Here is a 14,107-nt window from a genome sequence, read left to right on the forward strand (position 1 = left end):
AAAAAAAAAAAAAAAAAAAAAAAAAAAAAAAAAAAAAACTTAAGATCAACTCTAGAAAGCAATTAAAATCCCCCAAATTTCAGGATTTCTTCACTGAAAAACTAGTGAACTCTGAATCTATTAAAATATTGTGAAAGAAGTTACCCGTAGCAACTCTTGAATATTTTGTAACAACAAAAGCCAATCATATTCAAAGTACAAGACAACAACCAAAACACACACTGCCCTACGCCSAAGGGTTCAAACATCAACTTTTCATTAGAATGCAAGTCAAATTTGRTAATTTTTAAAATAATTTGTATGAAAACTGTTCATTTTTTGAAAGAATAACGACTTCCATTAAAAAGATCAGTTTTATTTCCTTACTCTCCTTTGTAGCTGTAATATTAATGTCCATCCCAAACTGCCTAGGTTTACATTAGCAAATAGGAAGCTCAACATGAGAAAATTGTAGAGCAGAATAGGTCCAGAACCCAGCATCTATGTTGTACGCAGTGGCCAGGGAGAGGGGGAAGACGTGGGAGTGGACAACTGCTTCAGACTTGGCTCTTGTCTGGTCCCTGACTCAGTGCCACCTAAGGCCGGACCTTGTTCAGTGTGTTCCTGGAGAGCAATTTTTGTTCCAGSTTGATACTAAAGGAATTCACTCTATGTAGTGCAGGACTTCTCTAAGCAGTGGGCCAAAGCACGCTAAGCAGAAACAACTGGGAGATTCACTTCAAAAGCATATGACTGATCCAAACTAAAATTCTAATGTCCACATTACATAGCAGACATGGACATAACCACTCTACAGGATACAAGCTTTTTTCCTGCATAAACAGATGTATTATCAATCTCCAGTAACAATGTTAGTTTGAAGAAACTCCTACATGAGATAAGATGCTTGAACTACAATAGTTCCTTTTGACTGCTACYGAAAACATTGAACTTACCTGCACTAGGTGCCTGACCATGGATAAGTATTGGTGGTTTCAGCCGGAATCCACTGCTCTTTTCCTCTAGAAGCAAAATGCAAAATTACAAGGACAAAGACGAAGTACATACTTTCAGTCATAAAACTGCTCTTGCCATGCCTACTGTAAGAACTTACAAGCTCTATAAATACCTAATGCAAAGTTGTAAGAAACTTCCAAAGAAYAGATTTACTTCTACCAAAAATAAATCTAAGTTTCCAGTGAACATCGTTCACAAATCCAGAATTATTAAAAAAAGAGTTCCCCAAGAACTTGCAGAGGATTTCATTATCTTCAAAGGTATAATTATGTTTTAAGGAGCATAACAGCTGTACTCAGGAAGAAAAAAAATGACTGATAGTCTCAGCTTAACTATGTGGTAAGGTGCTATGTTCAGTGCACTCTTGGAGTGCATTATTCAAGTGCTATCTAAGCATAAGATAACAATATGCTATAAAATGATAACAGAGCAAGGGTGATTAACAAAATATACAGTACTGTGAACACAGGAACTAACTGCATGTAAGATTCTACAGTTCAGTCTCATTGTCGATCTGATTTTAGATATCTTAAATTTTAAGGGAAACTTTCAGATACCTGCTTTAGATACTGCTTTTTTTTTTTTTATCTTGCAGTTTAGAGGTGGGAATATGGGCTGCTTGGTTAGTTCTTCTCCCCTACTCCCAAAACTACAACTGTTAATTGTTATTTTAATAGCATCCAGCAAGCGCAAAAGCAAGCAATGAAGTGAACAACATAATTGCAAGATCAGAATCACTGTTTCCATTCTCCCAGACAGAGGCTTACTTTCAAAATATCACGCAATAGTTCTGATTCATGACAGACCAATGGCAGTTTCCTGAAAAAAAGCAGAAAAATGAGGAAGCTCACCTGGTTCTGAGTCAGAATTGCCTGTAGAAGTTTCACAGAAGCTTGACGGCATAAAGACGTTGTTCTTTGTTACTGCAGTCAAGGAAAAATAAAAAGGACAAGCTGTGTATGTTGCATAATCTCATTAAAAACTCCCTTCCTCTGATATATTACAGCTGCAAAGAGAAAGTGATTTTTTTTGTTTGTTTTTCTTTCTTTCCTTCTTAAACTAAAATACTATAACAGTCACAAAAGTAAACAGCTTATTGCCAAAAAAATCTTTATTTCTCCTCAAACAGAGAAAGAGCAAATTTCCCTTCTTCAGGATGGAACACACATACAGGATTCCTGGTTTAATTCTATCTGAATTAGGAATTACAGAGATGTTAGAATATGGCATATAATTACAAAATACATAAAACACTCCAAAAGGCCTCTGCAGAGAGGTCAGAAAGTAGTGCAGCAAATGCTAAATGGTGGAAACTAACACCTGGACTTCACAAGAGGCCTATGACTGACAGCATAGTTTGTGCTAASAGCAAGATAACTTGTGTACCCTAGCTTCTACACTTCCTAAGCCTTGTAATGTATCCAACCCACCTGAGCCCTTACTTAAGTGATCATCTGTAAGCTTAAACAAACCCCCCCCCCCATCATTCATGTCAGGAAGGAAATGCACCCAAACATACCAACTGCAAACAACTGCTCAGACATGTCCCATTGAAAAAATAAATTGCATCTCTAATGTAACTTTCCCTCAAATCTCAATTATCTTGGAAGAAATAAGAACACTAGGTGACAGAAGTGGATCTCAAATGAAGATCCATTATCACTGCAGAAACACAGTCCTACAACCTAGGAACAGAATCAAAGCTGGAGGAGGTTTGATTGCATCATCTGTGCAATATATCAGGTGAAAACGTTACTGAAATGTGTTACATTCTCTGCTTTGAAAGAAATGGAAAAAGAAAAGAACAGCAACCAGAAAACCACCAAAACCATAAGCATGACCTAAAGCACAACTCTTGGGAGAGTTGCCTGGTAGTAGAGTAACTAGAAAAGCTAACATTTGTATAATTAGTTAAGAAGTAATCCGATCACAGCAGAGCAAGGAGATTTCTAAATTTTTCAGTTTAACAGCATAAGATTAAAAGCTGAAACTATAAAGTTGATCAGTCAATTTATAAATAATTTTTAATATCAAAAATACATCAACTCTTTTGGGCTTGACTAAATTTGCTAACACAGACCATAGAAARAGTCAGACTATGTGGTCTTTCAAGGCTAAACACAGCAGATAGTAATGAGGGTGCTGACATGATAGAAAGAAAGTAGAAAAAAGAGAAACCTCTCCAATATACTAATATTRTAATAATTATTAATTACCTGACTGGGAAGGAGGGAACTGAGTTAAAGATGACGTTCTCTCACGCTTTACAGGTGGACAGTAGCTTCCATCCTCCCGATCAGATTCTGCAGAAAAAAGTAATTAGAGAAAATGCACAAAATCCTGGAGACATGCACCAGTGCTTTTAATCTTCCAATCAAATTTCTTACCATCTCCATCTTCTGGACTTGATCCATCTGCTGATCTCTGAAATCAGATGACAGTGATGAAACAATAATCACATCCTGAACAATGTTTCAATGTCTCTGGATACATCCAAATGCTCTAATCATCACTTCGGAGACTTTCTTCAGTGTCAATGATACATATTCAAGGCAAAGTATTATTCTTATGAATTACACATAGCCATACTGAGTTTTACRTAGAGACTCTTAAATGTAAGATGAATTGAAACTGTTTCAGTTACAAATAAAATACCTAAGGATATCTAAAAATTCATATCCAAGAACCAACACCATTATTACATACTATTCAGCAATTATTATTCAATTTCCTGTATTTTGAGAACTTGAAAACAACAATTGCTTCAGTTAAAAAAAATTACAAGTTCTAAATTCACCATGAACATATGAATTATTTGGAAGTTTAATCCAAAGCAGTTTGGCTAATTAACAAAACTGACAGTGGTCCATTCAATAAATACAGTGTTGGAGAGAGATCTTTCAAAGCACTCTCTATAAAGCAGCACTATAATGTTTTTACAGGAACTAGCATTGGGTCATTTCATTAGCGTCTTCCATATAACCAGTAAAAAAAATAAAACAATAATAATAAAGAAAAGTATCACAGGCTACCAACTATCACAATATTAACAAGTCTTTGAACAGGTTTCTAATGTTTTCTGAAGAGCTGAGGTCTYTTCACTCTTACTTGCCATCAACTCCTTGGCTGGCCTAATTTCTCTTGTTTCTGCAAAACAATCCCATGATGGACTCCTGATACGGAAGGTGACAGAGGCAGCGGTTAGCACCCTCTTCTCATTCCAGAACCTCCCAGTACAATGGACCCACCCATGCACAACCACCCACCCACCCACCATGGGCTCATGTGCAGAGCCCACTGGAGCTCCAGAACTTTTGATCTCCACCGCTGCTAGTACTTTGGTCTGGAAGAKGGACAGACACACAAAGATTGTGCAACACAAAAGACTGGCTAAGGCTGCACAGGACTGTCATTGAAAAGATATACAGTGAATACAGCAACAGTAGAAAGTGAGAAAATTTGTATTTAGTACTACTTCTACTTTGAATCTAGATACTACAGTGCTATCAGTATTTCACCCAATGCAAATAAAAATACACTTACAAGGACAGGCAATTTTACCCATGCAATAATGCTTTTTCTGTTTGTTTGTTTGTTTTTTTTTGAAGTAAATAGCAAAGTATAGCCACTTCACTGGCATCCTAGTCAGCCACCTTTGAAACCTTTTACACCGGAAAATAAATGCTATTTATTGTTTTAAAACACTTCCCCCCAACACACACATATTAATATTTATCAGCCTAATCACTATCACACTGTTTTTATCATTTATGCTGTCCCTACATAGCTAAAAAAAATATCATTTGTAAATAATGTAGATTACTTGATTAGTTATCTCCATTGCCAGCACACACTAGTTTCCCCAAAGATCAGGCAAGTGGAAAGTCACAATGCCAACAATCAGTTTTAGCCAATCAGTTTTAGCCACCAATACCCAAAGTGAGGAGAAAAAAAATTGTATAGAAAGTGTTGCAACCAATGCCYCCAATTTGTTTCAACTGTTAGCAAAATTCCTAAAAACAAAAGAAAACCATTTGATAACAGAAATCTGCATGAATGGAATTACAGATACATACGTGCCAATTTGGCAATGTTCCTTAAAATCAACAAGAGATTCTCCTTGAACTTCAAAAACTTCCAGAAATGTTATCTATAGTCTCAATGACTGAGTATCATACAGATATAAACCAAACAGTCAAATCTGTACAAGCTTGAGATTATCATATTTTTGTCATCTATTATTGATGCAAGCACAAATAAGTATTCTGTCACTACACTTAGCGGGCAATGAGCATCAATATCCAAATATCCAAGTCTAACCTACTGAGAACAAACCAAAGCTCAGTATCTGCTCTCAGCTATTATTTCCATGCTTCCTAGCCCAAGAGCTTTTAGAGTAAAGCCATGGAGAAGCATACAGTCCTGGTGTTACAGTGATTACTGACATTACCAAACTTGCTCAGAGGCAGAATAATTTCTCTCAAATGTGTTTTTTCCTACATAGGAATCTAAGTATCTAGATCATTTAGTTTGCTACCTCCCACCCTTACCTATTCACAGAGTGCTCATACTGTCAATTATTGGTTGGGAAAGCTGGGGCAGAGTTAGCARTCAGTAACTCCTACCAGAAAAATCCAACAAGAGATTGAACTCTTTCCTCAACTCAGGAATTTAGAGGCCAGGGAAGAAAAAAAAAAAAAACCTCTTAATGTTTTAGGTTGACCTCCTGCACACACAGGCCAAATAACCTCTTTTCCTGTTCGAGAATCTAAGATATCCGGTTTTGATTTCTACTTTCAAAAGACTGAAGATATGCATGAGTTACACAAGTGCAGATTTACCAAYATTGTTAAGAAAAGTTCAACTTTATATCTAATTTCCAGTAAAATAKCCTGCTTTTATTAGGAAACTCACTGTTTCCTCTTGCCCACTTGAGCTTCACCAGTCAAGTGTTCTCAACCTTGGATAAATCTGTTCTCGTACTATAATAATCCTCTCACCAACGACCAATTCACTCAAAGATCTTGGGGAAAAAAATCCAAAAAAACCCTAAATCTAGATCACCTATCCAAACCAGCACTTGAAAATACAACCCCCATATAATGTAGAAGATAGGCCTGTATTTTTGTTCAGTACAAAGTGACAACTACATCTTAAATTGAGGTTCCTGAAGTAGTTACTAGCCAAATATGTGCAACTCAAACTCCATGAAAAGTYAAAATCCATTCTGCAACACCCAAAACTGTCACTTTTATTTTGAGAAGACAGACTTTAAATAAAGCTGTAAGTACACGGGCTAAGGAAGCTCAATTTCCCACAGATCCTACATTGATGGCTACAAACTAGAATAACCTGCAGTGAGAGGTTAAATGCTTGGGACAGTGGAAGGATTATTTTCCTCTAGTAGCCTGCCTCTTTCCACAAACCATACAGGATTTCAGCTCCAAGATCTCCACACATCTGTCATCTTTGGTCAAATCTGACAAACAGTTCAAGTCAGACTGGGCCCACGGGGAGGCCCAAGTACAATGTAATAGCCTAAGTTTTATTTTTGTACAAAGCCATACTAAGAATAAAGACACTAATGCAGCTTGACCGAGTTGGAAAAAAGTATCAGAAGGTACAGTTGCTGGTAGCAAACAGCAGTATAGCTTTTCAGTTACAGGCTCATTTTTGTAGGCTAATCATTAATCTGTCCTTTACAGCAAGATACGTATTTCACAAGTAGAAACAAGAGGGTAGAAAAAAAGTAGGAAAAAAAATAATAGATATGGTGTTCCAGGAGAACTGAAAGCCAGATCCATCTCACCCTACGAGAAACTATTAAGGTCTATGCATTCTGTTCTTTGAAAACAAATGCAAGAGACACTTTAACCAGTAAATATCAAAATAGGATCTACAATTTCCTCTTCGTTTAAGAATGGAAGTCACTTCTCTGTTCCACTCCTCCTTCTACTTTTAGGAGCCCTTCTATAGAAAAAAATAATTTTTCTATGGAGAGGCTCCTACAGTTTTGACATATGTTTCTAATTAACTAAATTACCTTTTAAAGGTAATCATCTGCTTTCTAAAAAGAGAAAATGAAAATGTATTAACCACCACATACAATCGCTGATTCTTTACCCCTTGCTTCCTCACACTATTTCAGGAGAATTATAAATGATGCCCTGGATCATTAAATACATCCTGCAGCTGTTGCAAGAAACTAGTACAGAGAAACTTAGACAAATTCAAAGTACAGTCAGTTTTCAATTATTCACAATGAGCGAGAATAGAAAAGGGAGAATTCAGGTAAAAACAAGTATAGAGAACACAAATAGGTGAAAGCTGTAACAGTACACTATATTTAGTGTTTACCTTTGAAATACAGAACTAGAAACGCAGCAAGTACCAAGGATGACGGATCTCTGAGCTTGGTACAGTAAGTTTGCAATCTGCAGATAATCCTGATTGAACTGCCATGGCTGTTGCTAAAAAGCTGCTCCAGAACCTCACTTCTTAACCAAGAGAGTCTTGCTGGCAAAGCTATAGCTTACATACGCTGACTTGGGTTATGTAACTAAAGTCAAGGCATTATAACCAGCTCTCTAGCAGGCCATACCTCTGGCTATACTTGGTTGTGTATGTTACAAACAATACTGGGTAAGCAGGGAGTACTGACAGTTTTGCAAAGTTTCTTTTTCAGAATTTGGTCTTAAATTCTATCTAAGAGCCAAGAAAGACGACACRAAGCACCCTCATCCAGCAAACCAGTATGGGCCCCCTAAAGATTCATTAACCTTCTATATATGTCAAAGCAAGAGACCATTTTACTCTAAGAAAATAGGATAATCCTTAAAATGATTGCCAGCACATATTACCAAAAGCTATTACACACTTTTACTGCATTTGCTAAAATTTATAGGGTAGTGCAGTAGTCAGTATAGTTCGAGAATGTGTGGATATCTGTGCTTACAGACAAGAATTCCCACATGTATTCCCCCAGAGGGGTTTTTTGTTCTTATAACCATACAGTATTTAAATTTCTTTCAGACCTGGGTTAACAAGCATAACAATTTCATCTCTTAAGGAAKGAGTATGACAGACAGTGATCATTTGCTCTGGTTTTCTTGAGGGTCTGCCTAATATTGTTTTCTTGGCCAGCTGTAGCRATAACAGCAACTTTAAGTCAGTGATCACATTTAACAGCTGTATTTTAAAATATTAACCCTCTGAAAACCTCAACTTTCAAAAAAAWTTGAATAAGAACTTCTGCAGCAGGTTATCAGGCAAACCCTGACAGTCTGGATGCCTAAAGTTGCTTAACCTCATTTGCACCTTGTYAGGACAATCCATTTGGCACCAGGTTTGCTTCAAATGGACCATTCTTGAATAAAAAAACACTAGTGTAAGAAAAGGATTCATGCACTGCATGGTGTGGCCTTAACAGGCAAAGACCTATCAAAGTGTACATGCCTAGTATATGTGGTCACAAGTGACACTCACCTGTACCAAGAAAATATGGTCCAACAAGACAGAAGGATTAAGACCACACCTAGAATTGCTCTGAAAGACTACATAGTGTCAGCCATTTCCTGAAATATTTTCCTGTACCATYAGTGGAAAGAAAATCTTTAATTAAACAGCAGTGATAGCCTTCTCTAGCTTAATGTACTTAAGTTTTTCAAGTAAAAAATTTTCAAGTACTTAACTTACTGCTTTAAAAATCTTTCTTGCTGCTTTTAATCTGTTAAGCACACTRCAGACTGGCATAAGCTACTGTTTATATCTAGTGAGAACTCAGCATTAGTGGCTCACTTTGTTGTACTGCAGGATTATGGCTTGGGGGAGGAGGGGAAATCCTCCTAGTGGTTTTATGTGAATCCCTCATATACCCCAACTTTGTCACTCACTTAGAAGAGCCTTTACTCCTAGCAAAGGCTCAATTTACACACTAAGCTTTAAAATTGATACTGGTTACGCCTTCTACAAATTACCCCCACTAGAAAGTCCCAAACAAATTTCATTTCTACTAATTGAAACAATGAYTTAGAGGGGACTAACACTTGAGATCAAAGAACTAGACATGTATTGAGGTCTACTACCTAAAGTTAACAGTAACAGACTTCTTTTAGTCGAAGGGACTTTTTCCTTTAATCCCCTCAGCATCAGAAGTACTTGGTAGGTTCACACTTACCCCTGCCAGTTCTTGTTGAATAGGAGCAAGCTGGGCTTCAGAAGCGGGACTCAGAGTGGCACTGACTGAGGCAACAGCGGGAGCAGGAAGCTCAAAGTCGCGCTCACCAGCTGATTCTGTGTGACCCAGACCATGGTGGGGGGGCTCAACCTCTCCCTGTTGGTCCTCGCCTGAATCCGACAAATCTTTTTGCTCTGCAGGGGACTGGGAGCAAAAAAGACAATGTCCCTTCAATGCAAGGCTGCAACACGATAGAGCAGTTGTCCTAGTGAGAGGATCTGCTAATCCCTTCTTAAATTCCTCTGTTTTCACAGTATGGCAGAAGGAATTGCTCACTGCTGAGACATGAATTAACATATGCTTAAAACAAGTAAAAGAACCTGTACACTGAATTAGCTTCCCCTCCCCGTGAAAACCATCAATTGGAATAAATGCACTTTTTCAGGTGTTAGCTAAAGTGCCTGTGCCCCTCTCAAAAAGGCATTTCTGCCAGCCATAAGATTGCTGGGGTTTAATTCCTCCTCTAAAGGCCTAATGGACAGCTTCCCCAAATCTAGACATAATTAAACAGACAGTTGCTGGAAATAATTGTTCTTTGCTGGTTCTGCAGACTGAGTTTGAGGGGTTTGGTTTGAGTATAAAAATCTCCACAGAAATTCTCTGTAACAGCATTCACACAAGTCAATAACCCTTCATATTAATGTGACAGGCAATTCTCCAAAAAGCAAAACCAATGTTTTCTTTTGTAAATTAGAGTCTGCATGCTCCTTTGAAAGGAGAAGATGAGATGGCAGCTAGYGCTTAAGAGTGGGATTCAATGTTTGCTTCAAATTCTCACTTCTGCTACAGACTTCACTTTTCTTCAGATTACTTATTGTCTCAGGTCCCCACTCTTATGGAATGAAAATTATGCATGAAAACTATACACATTTGCAGAAGGAAAAGTTAAAGGTTTTGAGCCTAAACARCTATATTGCGATAAAGGATGTTAGGACACGAATAATAGACTTCTGTGAACGAAAGAAGTTCTCCCAGCTGCTGTCTGTGGACCATGCTTCCTGGTGACTTACGGTGATGTATCTGGAGAATCAAGCAGTTAGATGAAGATGTTATTAAAAAAAAAATAGCACACAGCCTTGGCTTGCTCACACAGCATTTGGCAGAACAAGAGATTGAAGAGTGCTCACAGGCCAGTCTATCCAATAAAGAGCAAACCACAGCTTTAAAATTTAACAGCAGCTTTTAAACCCTAAGGCCCACAGCTTCTCACAAATGCCAGTCACTAAAACAGCTATGACTTGACCTATCCTTAAGTAGCAGCAATTAAAGGACATGAATACATGTAACTTTAACACTAGGTTTTATTTCAGACGAGTTCAATTTTTGGTTACTGAAGGTTTTAAATCTTAGAAGAAACTACTATCATCATCAAGGACAAAATGGTCACAACATTAATTTTACAGCGAGTAACTTATTTTTCAGGTGAAGTTGCAAATGCAAGGTTTTCATATTTTCAAAATAATCTTTATATTTATATATATATATATATATATATATGCACATGCTTATACTTATCTATATTAAAGCTTTATATACAAAACCTGCTACTGACAAACAACACACTAATTTTAAAATTCCAAACAACTAGAGAAGAGTTAAAGAAAGTTTGTTTCATACCAAAAGTGAACAAGATTTCTAGCACTCTGCTATTCTTACCTTTTCGCCCCAGAACCACAGCATGAAAAACCTATCTAGAATGGGCCACAGCACTTACAATATATGTTATTTTTAGAGGGGGAGGTTAATGCCTCTACCCTCCGCTTGACATTTTATATCTGTTATTCCTAGCCTCCTTTTTAAGTTAAGCCTCACTTTAAAAAATTGACAATGTTCCGTATTTCACTTAAGACTTTGGGTTTCTCGTCATGGCAAAACAGCCATAAAAAGAGTGTAAGAATTAAGTCACAAATTAACTGCATCGCACTAACTACAAAACCAATGATGTGAGCAGCAGTATCAAAGATCCGATTTTCTCACCGCTTCCATCCCAAGGGTCCTCTGGTCCTCTCACAGCGCTCCCCCAAGTCCTCTCTAAATCCCTCACAACAAAAACCCCCCTCTCCCAAGCCTCTTCATTCCCCAGAAAACCCTTTCTGGCTACTTACAGGGCAAGGGGCAGATCATCTCCTGCCCGTTTCTATGTCACTCCTTCAGAGACAGCAGGCCCAAGCGAGAAGTAACAGCTGACCCCAGGCTGAGCCTCTCCCTCGGCACGGGAGGTAACTTGGGTCTCCCAGCCCAAGGCAGTTTTCTAGTTTTTAGGAAACTTAGAAGTTTGGTATAATTTAAACCACCGCACCGTTGTCAATAATCATCAGATCGAGCAAATTTTCAGAAGTTATGGAGAACTTAGGAGAAGAGATGGGATGCATAACCACCTCAGCTTTGCTTCGGAGGAGAACACGTGAAAAGACGCCCCTCCACCTCCCCAAAACAGAAGCTGCTGAACGGACAACTGCAGCACAACCAAACGGATCACCAAGACCGAGTCCGATCACCGCAGTAACGAAGGAGACGACCCTGCCTTTTCTCACGCAGCCTCGAAAACCAGGGCGTAGGGGAGAGAAGCTCTGACGACTGCAACAAGGAAAAAGCTGAAAGCTACAGCCACTACCAAGAAACGGGACTGGGGTAACAGCCCTTGGCGATGACCACAGTGAGCCTCAGGGTGACAGGAGATGGTGGGGAAAACTGTCATGACAGGCACTGGGGATGAAGATGACTAGGAAGGCTCAGCATCCATAAGAAACAAATAATGAACAGCAAGAGGTGTGGAAGTGTTTCCATAGGCAAAGGGGGGGGGGGGGGAAATCACTAAATAGCTTAGGATTCCTCAGCCTGGATAAACAGACTTTGGAGGGTGGGGAGGAAGTGGGAGTGGGAATATAAATTTGGAAAATCATGAGTGGCATACAGAATGACAAGGCAGCGATTCTCAGCACACAAGAGCTGGAAGGCACGAAATTAAACTAGGRGGTGACAGAGCCAAACAAMACAAAACAAAAACAAGCACACGAAAGGAGATAAACAGTTATCCTACAGGACCCAGACCACAAAATTGCTAACAACGCAGGAGGCTGGAACAGTCAATGCACGTTTCTATTAGATGCTTACAAATGGAAATGACAACAGTTTATTTTCCAACTAATTCATATTGCAGTTTAAAATATTTCAAAGTAGGTCTAGTTAACACACATCAGATTTTCATAACTTATAATATCCAGAAAGCATCAGTATTATAAAAAACAAAATAACTTTCTAGTATGACTCCAACTACCATCCTAAACGAAAGCAGGATATCTGCTCCAGGACTCAAAAAAGCAAACAAAAAACTTTAATTAACGCTATTTGCTGCTCTTACACGGAAAAAATTAATGCTCCAATAACAATTTCTTGGTCAGGTCAATTCATAAAGTATCTTCAAAAAAATCAATACATTAAATGGAATAAAAATGACAGATTTCAGAAAGTTACTAATAGGGAATTATTTAAGTAATACAAGACAGAACTGACAAGGGCCTTTTGATTAGTTAAATCAAAACCACTCCAGACAGATGTTTGTATGAAAAGGAAGAAACAACCCCACACATACAAACAGCAGCAATGAAAACTGCAAACTCCCTAAAAATTCATCTCAGCCTTCAGTCATGCTTACTATTGGAAATGCTCTACAATCTCTTAATTTCATTAACTTTGAATTTCCTTTCATTCCACTCACTTGTTTTTAAGTTCTTCAGAGCTTGTAATGTACAGCTTACTTCCTTTTTCGCAGCACTGTTTTATGTCTGAAGATATGCATCTCTCACAGAGCCTCCTCTTCTCTAGAGGAAGCATTCCTTCTAAGTACAGCCCTATTTCTTTACCCMAAACCCATCCACTATGTGAAGTCATTAACAGTACCTCCAGAGAAAGCAAAGACCAATGGAGAGATTAGTACYTTGAGGAGGCTACCTACACAAACCCACCTTGCTCAGCCAGAATCAAACAAGATCTATTTTATTAAAACAAATGCAAAAAAGAACATACCTAGATGAAATAACTACAAGTCTACTTTGAAAGTTTGGCTTTCTGTGTACCACAGTTGAAATAGTTAATGAAAGAGACGCAATAAAACAGAGGGAAGCAAGACTGATGTGATACTAGAAATAATGCAGGGAAATAATACTACATTTATATAAAGACTGGCATAAACACTCTTGAATTTGTTTTTATTCCTCCTCTCAACTCATGTTGCATTATTTTTATCTTCACTCTTCCTAATGTAGCATCCATATTCAATGGCCCATTAAATTTTTTTTTTTTTAAACAATCTTTTCCTGGTTAGATCTCAGGAGCTGCACCACTGTTATCTTGGTATTCTCAACAGCTTTTGGCATCATCAGCTTCTCTGTAATTCTCTTTGCTTTGCCCTGTACGGTTGCCTTCTCCTAAAAGATTTATGACTGCTCTTTCAAGTGTTGCAAAATATTCCAGATGTTCTGAACTCTTAGGCATGAATTTTAACTCTTAAGTATACTGTTGACTCACAGCACAGTTCAGCTAGCCCTCTCCAACAAAACATTTCAGCAGTTGTCCTCTAACCTCGCTAAGATAGCCTGAAAAAATGCATATTTTTGCATCTCCTCACACAAGGTACTTCCTCTCCTGTTCTTTAAGTCTCTCTCCCATTATCCTAATCATAACAAGTCATGCCCATAACATGAACGTCTTTTAATTAGCCACTTCCCCAAATGATTAGAAGACAATGAAAAGCAAATCATACTAAATCAAATCAAGACTTCAACCAATCCCTTACTTTGTGTATCATCCAATACAACTTTCTTAACTCAAATGCACAATCTTGCTCTCTAGAATGACAGCATTCTCGCGTAGTCT

The 14,107-nt window shown here is 38.0% G+C and overlaps 1 protein-coding gene across 2 annotated transcripts in view; it reads right to left on the reverse strand.

Moving 5' to 3' along the window:
- RANBP3 (RAN binding protein 3) overlaps nt 1–14,107 on the reverse strand; it is a 44,726-nt gene that overhangs the window by 14,666 nt on the left and 15,953 nt on the right. The window contains exons 3-7 of one of the 2 annotated variants that reach the window (XM_085308479.1): nt 9,173–9,376; nt 3,384–3,420; nt 3,213–3,299; nt 1,848–1,919; nt 936–1,001 (exon numbers count right to left, since the gene is read on the reverse strand). In XM_085308479.1, the coding sequence (XP_085164605.1) occupies nt 936–1,001; nt 1,848–1,919; nt 3,213–3,299; nt 3,384–3,420; nt 9,173–9,376 (466 nt within the window). The remainder of the gene's footprint in view (nt 1–935; nt 1,002–1,847; nt 1,920–3,212; nt 3,300–3,383; nt 3,421–9,172; nt 9,377–14,107) is intronic. The other variant, XM_085308480.1, reaches the window with a different exon arrangement.

Source organism: Rhea americana, unplaced genomic scaffold (assembly GCF_003343005.1).
Source record: "Rhea americana isolate MKP2758 unplaced genomic scaffold, rheAme1 scaffold_278, whole genome shotgun sequence".
Classification (NCBI taxonomy): Eukaryota; Metazoa; Chordata; class Aves; order Rheiformes; family Rheidae; genus Rhea; species Rhea americana.